This window comes from Mustela lutreola, chromosome 15 (genome assembly GCF_030435805.1).
Source record: "Mustela lutreola isolate mMusLut2 chromosome 15, mMusLut2.pri, whole genome shotgun sequence".
Classification (NCBI taxonomy): domain Eukaryota; kingdom Metazoa; phylum Chordata; class Mammalia; order Carnivora; family Mustelidae; genus Mustela; species Mustela lutreola.
Genome location: NC_081304.1, coordinates 11,036,368 through 11,060,297, shown reverse-complemented (window position 1 = coordinate 11,060,297; position 23,930 = coordinate 11,036,368). Strand labels below are relative to the sequence as shown.

The window sequence follows — 23,930 nt, the reverse complement described above, 5'->3', positions numbered from 1 at the left end:
ATAAACTTTGTTGTAAAGAAACCAGTGATTAAGTGAAAGAACAAACCTACCATTTATATTTAATTTCATGAACATTTTGAGGCCTCTAATAGCATTGATCTGGATGCAACATCAGTTAGCATGGAACATTTGTACTCACTTCTATGATAGCTGCATTGATAGCAGCTTGAAGAGCCACAAAACCTCTCGTCCAGTATTGTGAAACTTGGCAGCTAACATTTTCAGTCATTTCAGAACAATGAGCTTTAAGAGAAAAAAAGAAACCCATATATATCACTATGTATTATTTCAGGCCTTATTATAAGAAACAGTGGACTTTACAATGGTCGCACATTATAAATGTTGTTATTTTCACTGAAGGCCTATGAAAACATAAACCGGAGTGATGATTCTCAAAGTACAGCAGACAGAGCACATATAGGGGATGTTCTGCATTAAATTAGAATATACTATGCTCTCTCACACTACCTTCCCTGTTTCTTCATCCATCAAAAATTTTGTAAAGTTCTTCTCTTCTATGATTTTGTATTGTCAAAATAATCTTTTTATATTTTTCAAAGGTTAGTAGGTCTCATATGGATTGAGAACTAGAACTTTGCCTAATATTACATACAATACAGGCAATAATGAACAACTGGGAGTTCAGAGGAGATAACTTACTATGTTTAAATCATGTCAATCAGAACATCTTTTGAAGGAAAAAAAAATCTTACTGAAAAAAAGAAAAAAGTCTACCAGTCTAGTGAATATTAAATTGCATTAAAGAGATGGTGATATTTAATGTGAAAAATTTAAATTGAGTATTGGAAATAAATGCATGTTTCATTAACATTTTAAATAAAAATCATTGGAAATCATTCAGGCCTACAAACAAAGATATAATCAACACATATGTACCCATGGCCAAATTTTATAAATGAAGAAATCATTACAAATCCAATTGGAATCCTCTGTATATTGTCTATGATCTTACTGCTTTTCCTAGCAGCAAGCTCCTAAGAGGCTAACTGCTTTCCTGAACTTTGTGTTTATATATGCCATTAAGCTTCTATAATGTATCCCCAAACCACACATGTAATTTTAAATTATTAAACTTTATATTATCTATCTTATTAGAGTCATCATTCTTCATTTTGCTTCATTTGTTCTATAGTATGATTTTGAAATTTATATAAAAGGCCCTATTTTTTCTTGTTTTTATGATTGTGTAGAACCACATTGCAGGAATACAATTCAATGTATTTATCTGTACTCTCATTGATAATTATTTGTTTAATTTCTTTTTTCTTTTTGCTGTTTAAAAAAAAAAAGCCACTGCTATGAAAGTCCTTATGTATGTCTTCTCATAAATATGGGTGTATCAGTCAGGATAGCCAATAATCCACCTAGTAACAAACGATCTTCCAGATATTAATGTCTTATTGCAGCAACATTTTACTTCTCACTCATGCTACAGAGTCAGCAAAGGTCTTTGCAAGGAGTGGGGTAAGATCCTCTGTTTCACATCTAAGGGTTTCAAGGTGACAGTTTCCATCTGGCTTGCAGAAATAGGTGAGGAAAGGGCATAGAGAACTCACATCTGCTTTTCAACGCCTTGAATCTAGGTATCTAATTATAGCTACAGAGCAATTATTCCATGTCCTCAGAAGGAGAGGAGAATAGGCAGCAAATTTTTAACACAGGCATGAGACTTTCACTAATAAAATTTCCATGATGCTGGGTTACAAATTATATGATATCTTCAACTTAAAAATAAAATTTCTCCATTTTAAATATTTAAAATATTTTATAATATTGGGTTTTCTTTGCTATATATCCTTGCCAGTACTTTGTATTGTTCTATTTACTGTTTTTTGCCATATATAAAATGATATCACATGTGGTTTTAAAATGCATTTCCTTGATTACTAATGCAGGTCCAACTGTTTATTCTTGGTCTGTGTTTCTCCTTCTATGAGGCTCCTATTTATATCTTTCACTTTTCTCCTATTTCTATGCTTTTTTTTTCTTATTTATTTAGAGAAAATCTTTATATATTCTGGTATTGACCTTTTGTTAGTTTTGCTTATATAAATACTCCATCACAAGTTTTGCCTTAACTTTTCATTATCTCTCTGATGTCTTTTGATAAAGACAATTCCTTAATTTTGATCTAGTTGAATTTAGCAAACTTTTCTATTATAGTTTACTTATTTTTTGTTGTTTAAGAATTCTATTCTATCCCATAGTTACAAACATATTCTCCTATATTGACTTCTAGAAAGTTACAGGATTCCCCCCCCCCCACCCCCACTGAGTTCTGTACCTGGAATTGGTTGTTTAGTATGAGATAATTTCACTTTCTTCTTTATGGACAGATGATTTTCCTAGCACCAGTCACAGTATCTTCTCAGTCATATGTTAGCTTTCAAATTTGTGTGAGAGCTTTCCAGTTTTTTTCCTATTTCATTGCTCTATCTGTGTTTTACTATGGTAATAGCATATTGTCTTAATTAGTTATAATTTCATTCTTTTTAAAAACCATGTTGGCATTTTTTCTTGTCTATCCATTCCCTGAATATATAGTCTCTCCAAATTCCAAATTAATACAGAAATTTTCATCTCATATAAACCCAAGATCTTCTCACCTGTTCTTATGTAGCTAAAACCCAAATCTCTTGGTTAGTGAGATTGGAAAAATAATACAACATTAATAATAATAATCAATCACTCTGGATTTAGTGCCCTCTTCATTTTGGGCCCTCAAAAAATAAGCTTACGGACACATCTGAAGAGAATCTTCTTCTATTTTATCCATAAACAAATTTACTCTTCTTTAACAATAATATATTACATCTACATCTTCCATTTAATATATATGTATATGTACACATGCATATATGGAAATGTGTGTATGTATGTATCCATCTATGAAACCATATGTAACAACCATCTAATACAGCATGTTAATAAAACCAAATCCCAATGTACATTTCTTAAATGTGTTGGTTATCCTGTTGACATCACATTGCAGATAGGGATTTTAAAATCTGTTGTATTAACATCCATTCTTATGTACAATTTATGCCATAATTGTGGTGGAGAACATTGGAGTTACATAGCTGGAAACTTACCTTCATGGTCCCTGTGTTCCTTCTTTGTTGGAATTCTGTATCCCAGCAAGAATTTCAAATGATATGAGAATGTATTAGTAAAGATGACTTGTATAACTTCATCAGGATTATCTGACATTAATTCTTTAATATTTTTTTCTTTGGACAGCCCCAAAACTTTTGCATCTGTCATTACAAGAAGGGAATATATTTGTTAGTAAATTACTAGGAGACCAACTTCAGGATGTCATGATAAATTATTTTTACGAGAGTTCTTTTTTTTTTTTTTTTTAAAGATTTTATTTATCTGCCCAACAGAGAGAAAGATCACTAGTAGGCAGAGAGGCAGGCAGAGAGAGAGGGGGAAGCTGAAAGCCCAATGCAGGGCTCAATCCCAGGACCCTGAGATCATGACCGGAGCCCAAGGCAGAGGCTCAACCCACTGAGCCACCCAGGTGCCCCACTAGAGCTCTTTTTTTTTTTTTTAATTTCTTTTTAGCGTAACAGAATTCATTGTTTTTGCACCACACCCAGTGCTCCATGCAATACGTGCCCTCCATAATACCCACCACCTGGCTCCCCCAACCTTCCACCCCCTGCCCCTTCAAAACCCTCAGGTTATTTTTCAGAGTCCATAGTCTCTCATGGTTCATCTCCCCCTCCAATTTCCCCCAACTCCCTTCTCCTCTCCATCTCCCCATGTCCTCCATGATATTTGTTATGCTCCACAAATAAGTGAAACCATATGATAATTGACTTTCTCTGCTTGACTTATTTCACTCAGCATAATCTCTTCCAGTCCCATCCATGTTGCTACAAAAGTTGGGTATTCGTCCTTTCTGATGGAGGCATAATACTCCTGAGTGTATATGGACCACATCTTCCTTATCCATTCGTCCATTGAAGGGCATCTTGGTTCTTTCCACAGTTTGGCGACCATGGCCATTGCTGCTATAAACACTGGGGTACAAATGGCCTTTCTTTTCACTACATCTGTATCTTTGGGGTAAATACCCAGTAGTGCAATTGCAGGGTCATAGGGAAGCTCTATTTTTAATTTCTTAAGGAATCTCAACACTGTTCTCCAAAGAAGCTGCACCAACTTGCATTCCCACCAACAGTGTAAGAGGGTTCCCCTTTCTCCACATCCTCTCCAACACACATAGTTTCCTGTCTTGCTATTTTTGGCCATTCTAACTAGTGTAAGGTGGTATCTCAATGTGGTTTTAATTTGAATCTCCCTGATGGCTAGTGATGATGAACATTTTTTCCACTAGAGCTCTTTATAGAAATAAAACACAATCAAATATCAACTTTGAGTAGGTCAGGGAGAATAAAGTTTGGGAAAAGACATAGCTCTTCAGAAGAACTACATGAAGATTAGTTCTTTTCTTTTTTAAAATATTTTTATTTATTTATTTGACAGACAGATCACAAGTAGGCAGAGAGGCAGGCAGAGAGAGAGGAGGAAGCAGGATCCCCGCTGAGCAGAGAGCCCGATGCAGGGCTCGATCCCAGGACCCTGGGATCATGACCTGAGCCGAAGGCAGAGGCTTTAACCAACAGAGCCACCCAGGTGCCCCTTATTTTATTTTCATTTGTAGTTCTTGAACCAATTTTAATCGCATATAATATCATTCCATACCAATTAAACTATTCACAGGAGAATTAATATTACAATAAATCTACAATGTTGGCAAAAAAATGATCATGAATGGTAGATCATTGTGTTTAAATCACAATTAGACTTTGGTCCATAGCAGTGAAAATAATTATAAAAAATCATTTTCCTGACAGATATTGAGGGGAGGAGTCAAGATGGCGGAGAAGTAGCAAGCTGAGACTGCTTCAGCTAGCCGGAGATCAGCTAGATAGCTTATCTAAAGATTGCAAACACCTGAAAATCCATCGGCAGATCGAAGAGAAGAAGAACAGCAATTCTGGAAACAGAAAAACAACCACTTTCTGAAAGGTAGGACCGGCGGAGAAGTGAATCCAAAGCCACGGGAAGATAGACCCCGGGGGGAGGGGCCGGCTCCCGGCAAGCGGCGGAGCAACCGCGCACAAAATCAGGACTTTTAAAAGTCTGTTCCGCTGAGGGACATCGCTCCAGAGGCTAAACCGGGGCGAAGCCCACGCGGGGTCAGCGTGGCCTCAGGTCCCGCAGGGTCACAGAAGGATCGGGGGTGTCTGAGTGTCGCAGAGCTTGCGGGTATTGGAACGGGAAAGCCGGCTACAGAGACAGAGCCGACAGTAAGCTCGCAGCTCGGTGTTACCTTGAACCGGTCGCAGGCTCGGTGAGCTCGGAGCGCGGCCGGAGGTCAGGCAGACCGGAGTAACTGGGCGATGTTCTCTGAGGGCGCACTGAGGAGTGGGGCCCTGGGCTCTCGGCTCCTCCGGGCCGGAGACCAGGAGGCCGCCATTTGTATTCCCGTCCTCTGGAACTCTACGGAAAGCGCTCAGGGAACAAAAGCTCCTGAAAGCAAACCCGAGCGGATTACTCACCCCGGCCCCGGGTAAGGGCGGTGTAATTCCGCCTGGGGCAAAGACACTTGAGAATCACTACACCAGGCCCCTCCCCCAAAAGATCAACAAGAAATCCAGCCGAGACCAAGTTCACCTACCAAGGAGTGCGGTTTCAATACCAAGGAGAGCAGCAGAATTCCAGAGGAGGAGAAAGCCAAGCACGGAACTCATGGCTTTTTTCCTGTGATTTTTTTTAGTCTTGCAGTTAATTTAATTTTTTCTTTTTCATTTTTTTTTTTTCTCGCCTTCAGGTAAAATTTTTTTTTTAACTGTTACCTTTTTCTTTTTTAACGATTTTTTAATAGTTTATCTAATATATATATATATATTTTTACATTTTTCTTAGGTGTTTTCTTTTTTAAAAAAAATTCTTTTCTTTTCTTTTTTTTTTTTTTTCTTTTTTCTTTCTTCCTTTTTGAACCTCTTTTTATCCCCTTTCTCCCCACTCACGATTTTGGATCTCTTCTAATTTGGCTAAAGCATATTTTCCTGGGGTTGCTGCCACCCTTTTAGTATTTTACTTGCCCCTTCATTTACTCTTATCTGGACAAAATGACAAGACGTAAAAATTCACCACAAAAAAAAGAACAAGAGGCAGTACCGAAGGCTAGGGACCTAATCAATACAGACATCGGTAATATGTCAGATCTAGAGTTCAGAATGACAATTCTCAAGGTTCTAGCCGGGCTCGAAAAAGGCATGGAAGATATTAGAGAAACCCTCTCGAGAGATATAAAAGCCCTTTCTGGAGAAATAAAAGAACTAAAATCTAACCAAGTTGAAATAAAAAAAGCTATTAATGAGGTGCAATCAAAAATGGAGGCTCTCACCGCTAGGATAAATGAGGCAGAAGAAAGAATTAGTGATATAGAAGACCAAATGACAGAGAATAAAGAAGCTGATCAAAAGAGGGACAAACAGCTACTGGACCACGAGGGGAGAATTCGAGAAATAAGTGACACCATAAGACGAAACAACATTAGAATAATTGGGATTCCAGAAGAAGAAGAAAGTGAGAGGGGAGCAGAAGGTATACTGGAGAGAATTATTGGGGAGAATTTCCCCAATATGGCAAAGGGAACGAGCATCAAAATTCAGGAGGTTCAGAGAATGCCCCTCAAAATCAATAAGAATAGGCCCACACCCCGTCACCTAATAGTAAAATTTACAAGTCTCAATGACAAAGAGAAAATCCTGAAAGCAGCCCGGGAAAAGAAGTCTGTAACATACAATGGTAAAAATATTAGATTGGCAGCTGACTTATCCACAGAGACCTGGCAGGCCAGAAAGAGCTGGCATGATATTTTCAGAGCACTAAACGAGAAAAACATGCAGCCAAGAATACTATATCCAGCTAGGCTATCATTGAAAATAGAAGGAGAGATTAAAAGCTTCCAGGACAAACAACAACTGAAAGAATTTGCAAATACCAAACCAGCTCTACAGGAAATATTGAAAGGGGTCCTCTAAGCAAAGAGAGAGCCTACAAGTGGTAGATCAGAAAGGAACAGAGACCATATACAGTAACAGTCACCTTACAGGCAATACAATGGCACTAAATTCATATCTCTCAATAGTTACCCTGAATGTGAATGGGCTAAATGCCCCTGTCAAAAGACACAGGGTATCAGAATGGATAAAAAAACAAAACCCATCTATATGTTGCCTCCAAGAAACACATTTTAAGCCCGAAGACACCTCCAGATTTAAAGTGAGGGGGTGGAAAAGAATTTACCATGCTAATGGACATCAGAAGAAAGCAGGAGTGGCAATCCTTATATCAGATCAATTAGATTTTAAGCCAAAGACTGTAATAAGAGATGAGGAAGGACACTATATCATACTCAAAGGGTCTGTCCAACAAGAAGATTTAACAATTTTAAATATCTATGCCCCCAACGTGGGAGCAGCCAACTATATAAACCAATTAATAACAAAATCAAAGAAACACATCAACAACAATACAATAATAGTAGGGGACTTTAACACTCCCCTCACTGAAATGGACAGGTCATCCAAGCAAAAGATCAGCAAGGAAATAAAGGCCTTAAATGACACATTGGACCAGATGGACATCACAGATATATTCAGAATATTTCATCCCAAAGCAACAGAATACACATTCTTCTCTAGTGCACATGGAACATTCTCCAGAATAGATCACATCCTCGGTCCTAAATCAGGACTCAACCGGTATCAAAAGATTGGGATCATTCCCTGCATATTTTCAGACCACAATGCTCTAAAGCTAGAACTCAACCACAAAAGGAAGTTTGGAAAGAACCCAAATACATGGAGACTAAAGAGTATCCTTCTAAAGAATGAATGGGTCAACCGGGAAATTAAAGAAGAATTGAAAAAAATCATGGAAACAAATGATAATGAAAATACAACGGTTCAAAATCTGTGGGACACAACAAAGGCAGTCCTGAGAGGAAAATATATAGCGGTACAAGCCTTTCTCAAGAAACAAGAAAGGTCTCAGGTACACAACCTAACCCTACACCTAAAGGAGCTGGAGAAAGAACAAGAAAGAAACCCTAAGCCCAGCAGGAGAAGAGAAATCATAAAGATCAGAGCAGAAATCAATGAAATAGAAACCAAAAAAACAATAGAACAAATCAACGAAACTAGGAGCTGGTTCTTTGAAAGAATTAATAAAATTGATAAACCCCTGGCCCGACTTATCAAAAAGAAAAGAGAAAGGACCCAAATAAATAAAATCATGAATGAAAGAGGAGAGATCACAACTAACACCAAGGAAATACAAACTATTATAAGAACATACTATGAGCAACTCTACGGCAATAAATTTGACAATCTGGAAGAAATGGATGCATTCCTAGAAACATATAAACTACCACAACTGAACCATGAAGAAATAGAAAGCCTGAACAGACCCATAACCAATAAGGAGATTGAAACAGTCATTAAAAATCTCCAAACAAACAAAAGCCCAGGGCCAGATGGCTTCCCGGGGGAATTCTACCAAACATTTAAAGAAGAACTAATTCCTATTCTCCTGAAACTGTTCCAAAAAATAGAAATGGAAGGAAAACTTCCAAACTCATTTTATGAGGCCAGCATCACCTTGATCCCAAAACCAGACAAGGATCCCACCAAAAAAGAGAGCTATAGACCGATATCCTTGATGAACACAGATGCGAAAATACTCAACAAAATACTAGCCAATCAGATTCAACAGTACATTAAAAAGTTTATTCACCACGACCAAGTGGGATTTATTCCAGGGCTGCAAGGTTGGTTCAACATCCGCAAATCAGTCAATGTGATACAACACATCAATAAAAGTAAGAACAAGAACCATATGATACTCTCAATAGATGCTGAAAAAGCATTTGACAAAGTACAACATCCCTTCCTGATCAAAACTCTTCAAAGTGTAGGGATAGAGGGCACATACCTCAATATCATCAAAGCCATCTATGAAAAACCCACCGCAAATATCATTCTCAATGGAGAAAAACTGAAAGCTTTTCTGCTAAGGTCAGGAACACGGCAGGGATGTCCATTATCACCACTGCTATTCAACATCGTACTAGAGGTCCTAGCCTCAGCAATCAGACAACAAAAGGAAATTAAAGGCATCCAAATCGGCAAAGAAGAAGTCAAATTATCACTCTTCGCAGATGATATGATACTATATGTGGAAAACCCAAAAGACTCCACTCCAAAACTGCTAGAACTTATACAGGAATTCAGTAAAGTGTCAGGATATAAAATCAATGCACAGAAATCAGTTGCATTTCTCTACACCAACAGCAAGACAGAAGAAAGAGATATTAAGGAGTCAATCCCATTTACAATTGCATCCAAAACCATAAGATACCTAGGAATAAACCTAACCAAAGAGACACAGAATCTATACTCGGAAAACTATAAAGTACTCATGAAAGAAATTGAGGAAGACACAAAGAAATGGAAAAATGTTCCATGCTCCTGGATTGGAAGAATAAATATTGTGAAAATGTCTATGCTACCTAAAGCAATCTACACATTTAATGCAATTCCTATCAAAGTACCATCCATCTTTTTCAAAGAAATGGAACAAATAATTCTAAAATTTATATGGAACCAGAAAAGACCTCGAATAGCCAAAGGGATATTGAAAAAGAAAGCCAACGTTGGTGGCATCACAATTCCGGACTTCAAGCTCTATTACAAAGCTGTCATCATCAAGACAGCATGGTACTGGCACAAAAACAGACACATAGATCAATGGAACAGAATAGAGAGCCCAGAAATAGACCCTCAACTCTATGGTCAACTAATCTTCGACAAAGCAGGAAAGAATGTCCAATGGAAAAAAGACAGCCTTTTCAATAAATGGTGCTGGGAAAATTGGACAGCCACATGCAGAAAAATGAAATTGGACCATTTCCTTACACCACACACAAAAATAGACTCAAAATGGATGAAGGACCTCAATGTACGAAAGGAATCCATCAAAATCCTTGAGGAGAACACGGGCAGCAACCTCTTCGACCTCTGCCGCAGCAACATCTTCCTAGGAACAACGCAAAAGGCAAGGGAAGCAAGGGAAAAAATGAACTACTGGGATTTCATCAAGATCAAAAGCTTTTGCACAGCAAAGGAAACAGTTAACAAAATCAAAAGACAACTGACAGAATGGGAGAAGATATTTGCAAACGACATATCAGATAAAGGACTAGTGTCCAGAATCTATAAAGAACTTAGCAAACTCAACACCCAAAGAACAAATAATCCAATCAAGAAATGGGCAGAAGACATGAACAGACATTTCTGCAAAGAAGACATCCAGATGGCGAACAGACACATGAAAAAGTGCTCCATATCACTCGGCATCAGGGAAATACAAATCAAAACCACAATGAGATATCACCTCACACCAGTCAGAATGGCTAAAATCAACAAGTCAGGAAATGACAGATGCTGGCGAGGATGCGGAGAAAGGGGAACCCTCCTACACTGTTGGTGGGAATGCAAGCTAGTGCAGCCACTCTGGAAAACAGCATGGAGGTTCCTCAAAATGTTGAAAATAGAACTGCCCTATGACCCAGCAATTGCACTATTGGGTATTTACCCTAAAGATACAAATGTAGTGATCCAAAGGGACACATGCACCCGAATGTTTATAGCAGCAATGTCCACAATAGCCAAACTATGGAAAGAACCTAGATGTCCATCAACAGATGAATGGATCAAGAAGATGTGGTATATATACACAATGGAATACTATGCAGCCATCAAAAGAAATGAAATCTTGCCATTTGCAACAACGTGGATGGAACTAGAGCGTATCATGCTTAGCGAAATAAGTCAAGCAGAGAAAGACAACTATCATATGATCTCCCTGATATGAGGAAGTGGTGATGCAACATGGAGGCTTAAGTGGGTAGAAGAATAAATGAAACAAGATGGGATTGGGAGGGAGACAAACCATAAGTGACTCTTAATCTCACAAAACAAACTGAGGGTTGCCGGGGGGAAGGGGTTGGGGAGAAGGGGGTGGGATTATGGACATTGGGGAGGGTATGTGATTTGGTGAGTGCTGTGAAGTGTGTAAACCCGGTGATTCACAGACCTGGGGATAAAAATATATGTATATAAAAAATATATGTTTATAAAAAATAAAAAAAAAATCATTTTCCTTTAACAATCCTGGCAGTAGTGTAAGTACACTTAAAAAAAAAAGAAAAAATTTAAAAAATATGTCAATTGAATATACTTATATCGCTAAAATAATCCCTCTTTCAGCAGATATTGTGTACAATGCATTACAAATATCTCATTTAGTTTCAAAGAATGAGAAGGAAAGCAAAGAAAGTTGTGGATTGGGGTGGGAATGTTGAAGATGCATGTGGAGAAAAAGGGAGAAAAAGTTTATTTTGATAGAACTATTTTTTTTTTTCCTGGAACCTCATCCTTATATCCATGTGATCTTGAGTAAGTCATAGAGGCTTTATCACTCAATTTCCATTATAAAATAAACAATAATATCTATATTAGTAGCACAGAATATTACTACAAAGTACAGAAAATATAATACAGATTAATATTCTATTACTACAGAATAAAGTCTGTAAAATCTAGGTCACGAGAACATTAAAGAATATCATAATTGCAATTACATTATTTATTAAACAAAGATAACAATGCAATCATTGTAAAGATAAACTTGATGTAAAGACCTTGTACACAGTAGTCACTTAATGAATATTTGTTAGCCCAGTTGCATGGGACCTTGAACCAGGATATTGTTGGGAGGCACAAAGTTATGGCATTGTGAGCCCCTCTGCCCCAGGAGGACATCTGTGAGCCAGAGGATGAGGGCAAACACACCTTGAGTAAACAGGGAGACCAGACCTTAAGTGGACAATGCAGATCAGAATACCATCTTGAATCAGAAGGGGAGTCAGTGTTTGTAGGGAAGACACAGTGCAGACATTAAAATTCAGGTGGAAGCAAGGGGGTGGCGGTTAGTGAGGCATGATGGGGAAGTAAGTTTGGATGTAAACCATTCATCCACCTGTCCTGGCAGTGTGAAGTGAAGCATGGACAGGAAAGAAAAGTCCAACATAATTTGGGAACTGTGGTCATAGAGACTCCTAATAGTGGGAGACTAAATGCAGATTACACAGAGGTGGTCTTCTGGATACTGAATACAGGTAGGGGGTCAGGATCCAGGCACAAAATTAATGGTTACATAAACTGTAGTAGAATCATGAACATAGGAGAGCAAGGAGGAGAGACTTTATAGATTGGGTGTTCCCCTTACAGTAATACCCATGGTGAGGAATTATGGTATTTAAAATTGATACTTAGTACTTCCTAAGTTACTTTATGTATGTATGTAGGTAGATAGATAGGTAGGTAGGTAGGTATTTATTGATTGTTGGGAGGGGCAAAGAGAGAGGGAGAGAGAATCTCAAGCAGGCTCCATGCTTAGTACAGAGCCCAATGCAGGGCTCAAGCCCATGGTCCTGAGATCATAACCTGAGCCAAAACCAAAAGTCAGACACTTAACTAACTGATTGAGCCACCTAGGTGCTCCCAAGTCACATTTTTACGTTCTTTTTAAAATCGACATATAATTTATATAACATAAAATTCATCCTTTTAAACTGTACAATTTCATGATTTCTAGTCTATCCACAAAGTTGTGCAAGCTCTAAATTGTTTATAAATTATAACTCAACTCACATTTATGGGCCAATCACTATAGATTTCCCTTTGAGGTATGCATTTATATTTGCAAAGAAGAATTGTTTTTATTTGCCTGACATTCACTCCTCCTTCTGGTAAACACTCTAAAATTCATTTGGGATACTGACACTCTTCCACTCACATACCATGTGGTTTGGATATTGTCTGCAACATGACTAGGAACCCAACCAATGGCAGTGACAATACTGTATTCTTCTAGTCAGTGAGATTCGTTCTTGGTGGACCAAGAACAACACTAATCCAAAGTAGACCATCATTCCAATGGGTCTAATTTCTGAAATAATTTTGAACAGTTGGGAAAGGTCTGTATACTTTTCAGTGGAGTTGTTTGTGGTAGGGCTTACATATGAAGATTCTGCAGACTAAGTCTGCTTCTATTTGGGGAGAGCCAATAAGAGAATGAGTCTAGCACACAATATTATAGACCCGACAATTAGAGACATATTTCTTCCTTTATTGTTGACCCATCTCTATCCATACTCATTTCCTTAAAGTTAGACAAAAGATGCCCCCCCTTTCTTTGAGACAAGTTGAATTGGGATTCTCTCACTCTTAACTGAAGTATTCACAAAAAATATAGTACTATTGATCTTATTTTGAGTATGGTGATAAAGTGGCTCAGAGAAGTTGATGACTTGCAAAATGCACTATGGACCCAGTCACAGAAGTATTTTTAGTCAAATTGTTCTTGGACTCTAAGACTAGTTCTCTTGTCTATTCACTAGGATGTTTTTCCTGATTTCAGAAAATTATTCTTCAGGAAAGCGACCTTGACAGTCATAATGCTCTTCTTATTTTTCATTGATAAGTATCTTAGTGATAAAGGGTGGAAATTTGAAGCACAGAATACTCATCAATAGAATCTTCAAATTAGTAAGACATTTTTTTGGTAGTAAAAACCTGGAGATAAAATTTCCATAATCAAATTCAAGAAAAGACTCACTTTTTTTGTCTCTAATAATTAGCAAATGCTAGAGTGACAATCTCTGTCTAGTCATAATGCTTCCACAGCCAAAGGTCAACCATTAGACACTCCTGTTTTTCAAAATCTGCCAAACTCTATATTCCATGCTTCCCCAAACCATATGCAAGATCAAGATTTCTTTGTTGAGAGACTGTACTCAATTTCACGTAATCTACAAATTTTGACAATTACGACAGCTTATCAACTGAAATACAAATTAAAAGCATGCATCTGCAGTCAGATGAACCAAAAGTTGACATCAGAAATTCCTCTTGGTTGCTAGAAAACTCACCTTTCATGAACGAAGCTAAAGCTACTTTATTCATTATCTGTTGGGTTGTATTGGTGACAGGTGTGTATATAACAGAAAATGTAGAATCTTTAAATGAGTCTACCCGTCCCAGGTCCATGGCAGGCAATGAAGAAAAATCATTAAATTCATGACTAGTAGGATATACAGACAAGCAAAGTAGGAGGAGCAATGGGGTCAACCATTCCTATACAATCCAAGAGAAAGAATAAAGAAAATTGTGATTTTGTATTAGTTATCCACAATCATTTAGTCATACAGTTTGTCTTGTACATTTTTTTCTGCTTTCAATATATGCCACATTATGAACCCCTGAAAATATGCACAGTGCAAAATTCAGCAGTCTGAGTAATTCCAATGAGCTCTTAAAAGGATTCAAATGTATTGATCACAGCACCAGTCTAAAGCATGCACGGACCATGTAAGGATGAGAGGCAACAGTGGAAAGCTATTAGAGTATTACCAGCTGGTATGACCTACTCATCCAGTTTCTGGTTCTACTAAGAACTTAGTGTTACATGAGACAGTTCCAAGGCACTGCTAAGTTAGAAGTAATATACTGGCTACATGCCAAGATCCTGGTAGTAGAAACTCAGCACAATTCAGGCAACTGGAGAAATACTGTGTTTTTAGTTATTATTGGTCACCTGCAAACTTCCAATAAGACATCACTTTATTTCCTAAATGGATGAAGATAGAAGAAATTCACAACTAGATATATATCAAAGTTGTGATTTAGTTAGAAATGCTACTAATTTATATCTATCTGATTTTTGGAAGAGATCAAAGCTCAACCAGGATTTTTGTTATATGGTAAAAATGATAGGAGCTAATGCTAATTTTCTTCTTGGCACTAATGACATCTCCAAGTTTTCTGCTCTTTTGAAGAGACTAATTTATTTTTAAAAAAAGAGAAAGTTATTCAAAAGAGAATATACCACTTCCCTACGTCAGTATCTTGATTAACCATGCCTTCAGAATCTCAGTATCTAAACCTGACTGTCCACGAGTAGAAACATTAGCAAACATGTGACCACTGACTTTTAAAATATTTATTGGATTTTCTATTGCTGGGTCGAATTCAGTGCCTTTAGACCTCGACTTGGGGTCTATGTCAACTGATATGTGTGTGGACAGCTTGAGGTTTGAGGAACAGCTCCTTCTCTCATAAGAAAGGTTTTCTGCTTTGGTCTGATTTTTGGAAGGAGAGATAAACAAAGTATAGTTACTTCCCAGGGAAGATATATTTCTACATTGTAAATAATTAGTAACAGGGATACTGAATCATACCATAAAGGACTCTCTTTTCAGTCTCCATTTTTTCAGAAGGTTCTTGCATAATAATGCCCAAGTCTGTTGACACACACTGATCTCTCTCTTCATCATTTTGCCCTGCTTAATAAGAAAAAAAAAAAAAAAGGAGAAGATAACATTAATGTGACATCTTCATGAGAAGATATACCCTACAAACAGGAAAGGGCCAACCTGATTATTGCAATCTGTGAGTTCCAAAATTAGCATGTTATGACTCCCCTGGCTTTCTTTTCTTCCCACTTCCAAACTCTTTATTCTCTTTTTTTTTTTTTTGGTCATGCCTTGCGTCAGTGATCAATGTATTGCCTCAAAATTCATTCTTTACAGCCTGCTCTCTGAAAATGGATCTGGGTTTTTAAAACCGTTTTCTTTGCCAGCCGGCATGATGGAAAGCTTTGTCAGTAGGGAGGACTGAATAGACATTGCAGGAAGAAGAGGCTCTCCCCTTTGGTCTCGGAGTGGTTCATTTTTCCTATTCCTAGAGACTTTTTCTCCCCCTTACTGCTCTGACTAAATGATCTTCTCCAATGCAAAATGCTGGGATGGTGAAAGTTTCCCTGTGTGTTTTCAACAGCTCTTGACTCAAGATCAGGAATGTGACAGCTCTAGAGTTTTCTCCCCAGAGTTTTGTTTCCTTTAGAATCCCTGTTGCAAAGCCAGTGCCCTCCTTGTAACCATGGCTTGACTGTCCGTGGGTTGCAATACCACCTCCCCAAACACACCTTAGCTGACACAACATGACCTTGCATGAAGTAAAAAGCAATTGCCATGTACCACCATGGCTGGGTAGGAAACCTCCCTGTCCCTAAGCAAAGGTGAGTTGCTGCTGAGATTTGCTTGGGAAGCAGCAATGACACAAAGCAGAGAGAGGCTGTCACTCAAGGACGGGAGAAGCAGCTCTCACATATCCAAGACTTCCCAACAGCTACAAGGATAGATTGTATGGCAGGCCACAACACAAGTCTTAGCAAATTGAGATTATACTAAGTATCTTTTCTGACCAGGAGGATAGGAAACTAGAAATCTGCAACAAAAGAAAAGCTGAAAGAACATTGAATCAATGATCAAACACCTCTCAACAAAGAAAAGCCCAGGACCAGATGGCTTCTCTGGTGAATTCTACTAAACGTTTAGAAAAAGAATGAAAGGCGGCTGGGTGGCTCAGTCAATTAAGCCTCTGCCTTTAGCTCAGGTCATGAACGAACCCAGAGTCTTGAGATTGAGCCCCACATCACGGTGCCTGCTCAGTGGGGAGTCTGCTTCTCCTTCTCCCTCTGCCCCTACCCACTACCCCCTCTTCATGTTCTCTTGCTCTCTATCTCTCTCAAAGGAATACATAAAATCTTTTTTAAAAAAATAAAAAATAGATTTTTTAATGTGCATGTGATTAAGAAAGTGTGGTGCATAAACAATGAATCTTGGAACACTGAAAAAATAAAATAAAAATTTAAAAAATAAAAAATGGAGTTCTTCTGTGTATAAAAACAGAAAAAAAAGGAGAAAGTTTCATAAATTTATTTTTAGAAATCCAAGCTGATAGATGCTATATATTTTTTTTTTTTAAGAAGTGAATTTAGTCATGTATAAATTTTCCTTTTGGATGATCTTTCACTATGTTTTATTCTCACTTGAAGCCTGCTTTTTTTTTTAAATAATTTTTTATATTTTTAATTTCTTTTCAGTGTACCAGAATTCATTGTATATGCACCACACCCAGTGCTCCATGCAATCTGTGCCCTCCATAATACCCACCACCAGGCTCACCCAACCTCCCACCCCCCGCCCCTTCGAAACCCTCAGATTGTTTTTTAGAGTCCACAGTCTCTCATGGTTTTACTCTGCTTCTAGTTTTACCCATACTACCTTCTATTGAAATTTATCAAGTTTTCCCCCATGTTTTCTTCCTGTCCCAAAGATAGGACAGATACTTATAAAAGCTATTCCTTTGATGATTACTCTTAATTTAGGGGCTTTCCTGGGAAGATATCTTTCTTCTTGTAGTGTCCCCATCTGTCACTGGCCTCACATGAGCACACCAGGGATGTGCCTTGGGTAGATGAGTCAGGACTTCGGAGCACAGAGCCGGCTCTTAAGTCCTGAATTCGAGGCAAGCGTTCTCCTCCTCCCACATATCTGTAATGTTGGCCTGGGATAGGAAACCACATGGTTGCCATGAACGTCCCTCATCATGATGAGGAAGAGACGTGCCCTCGTCTGAAGCTGTCATCCCATTCACGCCTCAGGAGGACCCTGAGGGCTCTGCTACTTTCTAGAGGCAATGCTCAAGGAAGATGTCCAGGAGCCAGTTCTGATGGGAGCCACAGGAGCCAAGATAACCTCAGAGAACACTTCCGCTGGGAAAGATCAGACAAGTCTGCTGAGGAGGCTGAGAGGCATGTGTAGGGGGAAGCAGGTTCTGTGAAGAGGTTAGAAAGTCCAGGCAATGGCGGCTGAGGAAAGGAAGATTGTTCCCAGAGGGCAAACCCCGCCCCCCCACCAAAAAAAAAAAAAAAAAAAAAAAAAGGCATTAGGTTAGGTATCCAGGAATATGGGATTGATGATCACTATAGGCCGTGCCTAGTGCAGCGACTTCCGTGTGACATTTTTAAGGAGACTGTGCAAGGCTGGGCAGGAGAATCAGCTGGCCAAAGGCCAAAGAGGGGATCTCTCACTGTAGAATCTGCTGCAGCCCAATATAGCACAGGAACTTCCGTCTGGCTCCAGTCCCTTTGATTTTCCGTCGGAAATTAGTATTTATTACCCTCCATCTCATGGATGTTCTGTAGTTAATCAAAAGACTAACAACAACCTGATCTCCTTACTATCATGCAGTAGACAGTTCCAAGTTGTGAGGGCTCTGAGTTTTCTCCTCTTAGACGGTTGTTAGATTCAGAGCAAAATGCTTGAACTCTCTGTTTACAGAAATAAAGTGCATTTGAAATAGTATTGTGATAAGGAAACATGGCATTTTTCAATTCTGATTCAGGACATTCTGTGCATAGAGTAAAAAATCCTGGATAGCCTCTAACGTTTCCCAAATTCTCAGAGCCTAAGAATGAGAGCCAGAGACAAGACAAATATTTCTGTAAATGCTTCTGGTAAACAGTCTCTGAGTCATAGAACAGTTTATCCAAAATGCCCTCACATTATTGTGCAATAAAAGTAAATAACTATCACTTTGAAAACAACTCAGGTTTACAAATCAATTCCCAAGATACTCAGTTCTTCCCCAATTCAGCAAATTTTGGCCCATTTCCACACTCAGTTTCTGGTTAAAAATCATTTAGCAGTTGCATACTGTTTCATAAAACACTATATTCTAACTCTGTGCTTTCACTTACATCATATTAAACACTGAGTATTCAAAAACATCAAAACAGCCCATTAGTTTTCAAAATGATTTTCCCATCGAGAGTCAGCGTTCAGTTCCTAAAGGCTTATTTCTAATTTTGCAAGAGGGGAAAAAAAAAAAAAAAAAGCAAAGAAGAAAAACCCCCAAACACAGATCAGAACAGAGAAAAAATAACAGTGAACTTACTTTTGAGACCTTTGAAGCCAAGACTGGAGAAGCACAGTTTATCCACTGATCTCCTTATTTAGAAGAAAACAATTCACATTTTCCCCCTGGTTTCTACCACATCTCTAGACTCTGCTTGAGCTGTTTGACTTCTGTGAAAATTTCCTGCAAGGGCTGGCTTCAGAAGTTACAGCCTGTACTCTGGGGACCCTGCCAAACCCTGCATTCACGTGATCCCTCTTGGACCGCTGATCTCATTTGCATTCGGCCAGTTCCTGCAGAGCCCAGTGACATTTACACTTGGTGGCCTGGCCATATCATATTATAAGGATCAATCTTATCAGGGAGATCCAGGATTCCTAAGCTTTTGCCTGTTCTGTCCCAGGTAACTGTTGACTAACATCAGCATTTAAAGCAGTGCCTTTGAAGAGAAAGTAAACCGTTGAATCAGAGAAAAGCTCCTCTCTACACAGAGCTCTCCCCGCCCTGATGGACATGGCCACTTGGATAATCAGGGTTTTCATTTTTGTTTCTCATTTTTACTCAGCTCAGAATATGTCTCATCTCCTTCATGACTTCGTCTTTGACCCGTGAATTACTGAAACGTGGGTTAATTTCTAAATGTCTGGAGATGCTCCTCTTATCTTTTGGTTGTTGATTTCTAGTTTAATTGTAGGATGGTCAAAAAATTTATTTTGTGTGTCAGATTTGTTAGGGCTTGTTTTATGGACCCAGGATATGATCTGTCTTGGTGAATATTCCACACGCTGGTGAGGACATGTGCATTCAGCTGTTGAGTGTGTGAAGTGTTACGTAGATATCCGTTAGATCTAGTTGGTTGATGGTGTTCAGTTTTTCTATATTTTTGCTGGTTTTCTGTTTACGAGGTCTGCTGATTACTGAGAGAGGAGTATTGAAGTTTTCAACAAAAATTATGGCTTTTCTGTTTCCCTTCCAGATCTTAATACTTGTCCAATCCACTCTGATGTTGCGGTGTTAGGTACATACGTAGTCAGAATTGGTATGTCTTCTTGGTGAATTGGCCTTTTTGTCATTATATAATGATGTCCATCTCTATTCCTGGCGACTTTTTATGCTCTAAAGTTTACTTTGTCTTATTTTAATATAACTATTCCCATTTCCTTTTGATTGCTTCCCATCTTCTTATTTTCAACTATCCATATCATTCTATATGAAGTGAGCTTCTTTTAGACAGCCTACAGTGAGGTCATTTTCGTTCATTTGTTTGTTTACTCTTTTTTTCTTTTTTAAAAAAATTTTTAGATTTTATTTATTTATTTGACATATAGAGATCACAGGCAGAGAGGCAGGCAGAGATAGAGAGGGGGGAAGCATGCTCCCTGCTGAGCAGAGAGCCTGATGCAGGGATCGATCCCAGGACCCCGGGATCATGACCTGAGCCGAAGGCAGAGGCTTTTTTTTTTTTTTTTCAGCATAACAGTATTCATTATTCATTATTTTTTCACCACACCCAGTGCTCCATGCAATCCGTGCCCTCTATAATACCCATCATCTCGTACCCCAATCTCCCACCCCCCCCCCGCCACTTCAAACCCCTCAGATTGTTTTTCAGAGTTCATAGTCTCTCATGGTTCACCTCCCTTTCCAATTTCTCCCAACTCCATTCTCCTCTCCATCTCCCCATGTCCTCCATGATATTTGTTATGCTCCACAAATAAGTGAAACCATATGATAATTGACTCTCTCTGCTTGACTTATTTCACTCAGCATAATCTCTTCCAGTCCCGTCCATGTTGCTACAAAAGTTGGGTATTCGTCCTTTCTGATGGAGGCATAATACTCCATAGTGTATATGGACCACATCTTCCTTATCCATTCGTCCGTTGAAGGGCATCTTGGTTCTTTCCAGAGTTTGGCGACCGTGGCCATTGCTGCTATAAACATTGGGGTACAGATGGCCCTTCTTTTCACGACATTTGTATCTTTGGGGTAAATACCAGGAGTACAATTGTAGGGTCATAGGGAAGTTCTATTTTTAATTTCTTGAGGAATCTCCACACTGTTCTCCAAATAGGCTGCACCAACTTGCATTCCCACCAACAGTGTAAGAGGGTTCCCTTTTCTCCACATCCCCTCCAACACATGTTGTTTCCTGTCTTGTTAATTTTGGCCATTCTAACTGGTGTAAGGTGATATCTCAATGTGGTTTTAATTTGAATCTCCCTGATGGCTAGTGATGATGAACATTTTTTCACGTGTCTGATAGCCATTTGTACGTCTTCATTGGAGAAGGCAGAGGCTTTAACCCACTGAGCCACCCAGGTGCCCCGCCTTTTTTTTCTTTTTTTGGCAGAGTGAGAGAGCACAAGCAGGGCGGACAGTGGGAAGAGAGAGTGAGAAGCAGAGTCCCTGATGAGCAAGGAGCCCGATGCAGGGCTCGATCCCTGGACCCTGGGATCATGACCTGAGCCGAAGGCAGATGCCTAACCATCTGAGCCACCCAGGTACCCCTGTTTGTTTAAATCCAATCTGATTACACATGTCTTTTTCACTGGTGTGTGTAGACCAGTTACATTTAACCTAACTACTGATATTTCAGGATTCAGGTCTGCCACATTGTTATGTGTTTTCTCTGTTTTTCATTCTTCTCTCATTTCCTGCCTTCTTTTGTCTTATCTGAAAGTTTTAAGTATTCCAATTTACCCCCTGTGATGTTAGACCGTATATATTTGTGTAGTAATTTTAGCGATTGCTCTAGGGATTACAAGACACACTTAATGTTACACAGTCTACTTAGAAGCATGTTGGGTCCTGAGCTTGTTAGGTAAGAAGTCTCACATAATGGGGAAGGGAAAGTGGACACTTCAGTTCAATTCCCTCAACCCACCCCAAGCCAAGATACTAAATCAAGAACAATAGTGCATCTTAAGGAGGGGAAAATTAGAGATAGTTAATGACATACAGAACACAAGGAAGTGTATATACCACATCTTCATTTGATTTACCAGTCTTATCCTTCCAGAAACCAGATGGATCCTGAAGAGCAACCAGATCACTGGAAGCTTCAACAGGCAGCGACAGCTGCTTTGTCAGACATGGTATCTGTGCCTGGAACAGGTCTGTGATATTCCGCTAGTGATTCATTTCTATTCTGATTAGAAAAGAGTTTATATTCTGGGAAGTTACACAGTAATAGTCCTTGGTAGTTTTGCCTCAGGGTTATGCTAATTGCCTCTGTTAGAGTCTAAGAGATCTAGACTATCTCCCAGAACATCATATTGATATATCGATAACATCATGCTGATCTATCAAGATGAGGAGAGATGACTAGGGCACCACTGGTGATATGGGGAAGACAAAAATGCTCCAGAGAGTAGGAGACAAATCCTCTGAGGATGAGGACCCCATGACATCACTGAAGGCATTCTGGGTCCAGCGGTCAGGGGTGCTCAGCATATCTCCTCCAAAGTAAAAGACGAATTGCCACATCTTTCATCCTCTACCAATAGAACACCAGTGCCAATATGGCTTTGTGGACTCCAGAGGCACCACATTCATCATCTAGCAATATTGTGGAACACTTCCACAGGGAAGCCTGACATCTTTGAGTGCGGCCTGCAGTAGGAACGGACTTCACTTCGGAGTGTTCTGCAAACACTTGCCCCTTCTGTCCTGTGATCTACAGGCCCTAAGGTAAAGGAGAGGTCAACGGTGGGAAAATTCTGTTAAAATGAGATGTTTTGTTCTGTGGACTTCTTGTCCTTAGAGAACAGATCAGAGACTCACTAGTCTGTGACCTCTCTACCAGTGAAGATTTTAGGAATTAATGGAAATCACTTTGTGTCTCAAGGTCATACACTATTTGAATGTGCATTCTGCTTCCATAGAAAATTTGCATAAAGGGTTTTGAGGTTTACAAAACTTCCACCTGAGGTTTCTCAAGTGAGTAAATAAGACTAAGGACACTAGACTCAGTAAGATTACTGGCTTTAGGGCTTTATTCTCAACCACATAGCTAGAAAGAAGCCAGTGTCATCTCAGATGACACGGGATTCAAAATTCCAAATTAGATGTTTAATCTACATTAGCAAATAGATTGTTTAGGGCTATATTCAAATCAATCACCATTTATGGTTTTTTGGGAGGTTTTGGTTTAGTTTTGTTTTGTTTTTACTTTTATCATAAACCTAAAAGGTGCTTCAGGAGATAACTGGAATTAGTATTTAGCTTTTATATTTAGCACATAGGATAACCATCAAGTTAAGATCTAACATTGGCCTAAATGAGACCTACACGTTTTTAAAGTTGAGCCCTGTGCATTTGTCAGTTTGATCTATTATCAAAGATAACTATCTAATATCTAACTATCCTCCCTCTCTTTCTGCCCCCACCCACCCATCTCTCTCTCTCCATCTACCTGTCAGTCTTTGTTATGACCGGGCAATCTTCTCAATGTCATCAATGACTTGATCCCAGCCCTTGCCCTTCTTTGAGCATGAAGACTCATCACAGCATCTCTTTGTAAAACCATAACATGAGGGGGCGCCTGGGTGGCTCCATGGGTTAAAGCCTCTGCCTTCGGCTCAGGTCATGATCTCAGGGTCCTGGGATCGAGCCCCACATCGGGCTCTCTGCTCAGCAAGGAGCCTGCTTCCCTCTCTCTCTCTCTCTGCCTGCCTCTCTGTCTACTTGTGATCTCTCTCTGTCAAATAAATAAATAAAATCTTTGAAAAACATTTTTTTTAAACCTTAACATGAGTTCCAAAACAGTTGATACCAAATAATTGGTATAATCATTCAACATTAAGGCATGATATTAAAGCTACAAAAATATCCTCCTACAAAACCACAGAGGCGTAACAAGAACTGTAAGGTATTTGGGCTTTTCGGGTCTTCCTGCGGGAGCTTCTACTTCATCAAGGAATCCATTTTCTCATCAAAATCAGTCAAATCCTACTCCCTGCAGAGCTCTGGGACTGCTGTCCTCTTCCAGAT

The 23,930-nt window shown here is 39.0% G+C and overlaps 1 protein-coding gene across 4 annotated transcripts in view; it reads right to left on the bottom strand.

The window, feature by feature from the left end:
- Positions 1-19,139, bottom strand: part of LOC131815695 (ABC-type organic anion transporter ABCA8-like) — an 82,267-nt gene extending 63,128 nt beyond the window's left edge. The window contains exons 1-5 of one of the 4 annotated variants that reach the window (XR_009347818.1): positions 18,975-19,139; positions 15,413-15,517; positions 14,105-14,309; positions 3,114-3,278; positions 140-243 (exon numbers count right to left, since the gene is read on the bottom strand). Coding sequence is in view for 3 of the 4 variants with exons in the window: in XM_059147526.1 (XP_059003509.1) it covers positions 140-243; positions 3,114-3,278; positions 14,105-14,309; positions 15,413-15,508 (570 nt within the window). In the remaining variant the exon portion in view is untranslated. The remainder of the gene's footprint in view (positions 1-139; positions 244-3,113; positions 3,279-14,104; positions 14,310-15,412; positions 15,518-18,974) is intronic. The other 3 variants (XM_059147526.1, XM_059147527.1, XM_059147528.1) reach the window with 3 other exon arrangements.
- Between the last annotated feature and the right edge of the window lie 4,791 nt (positions 19,140-23,930).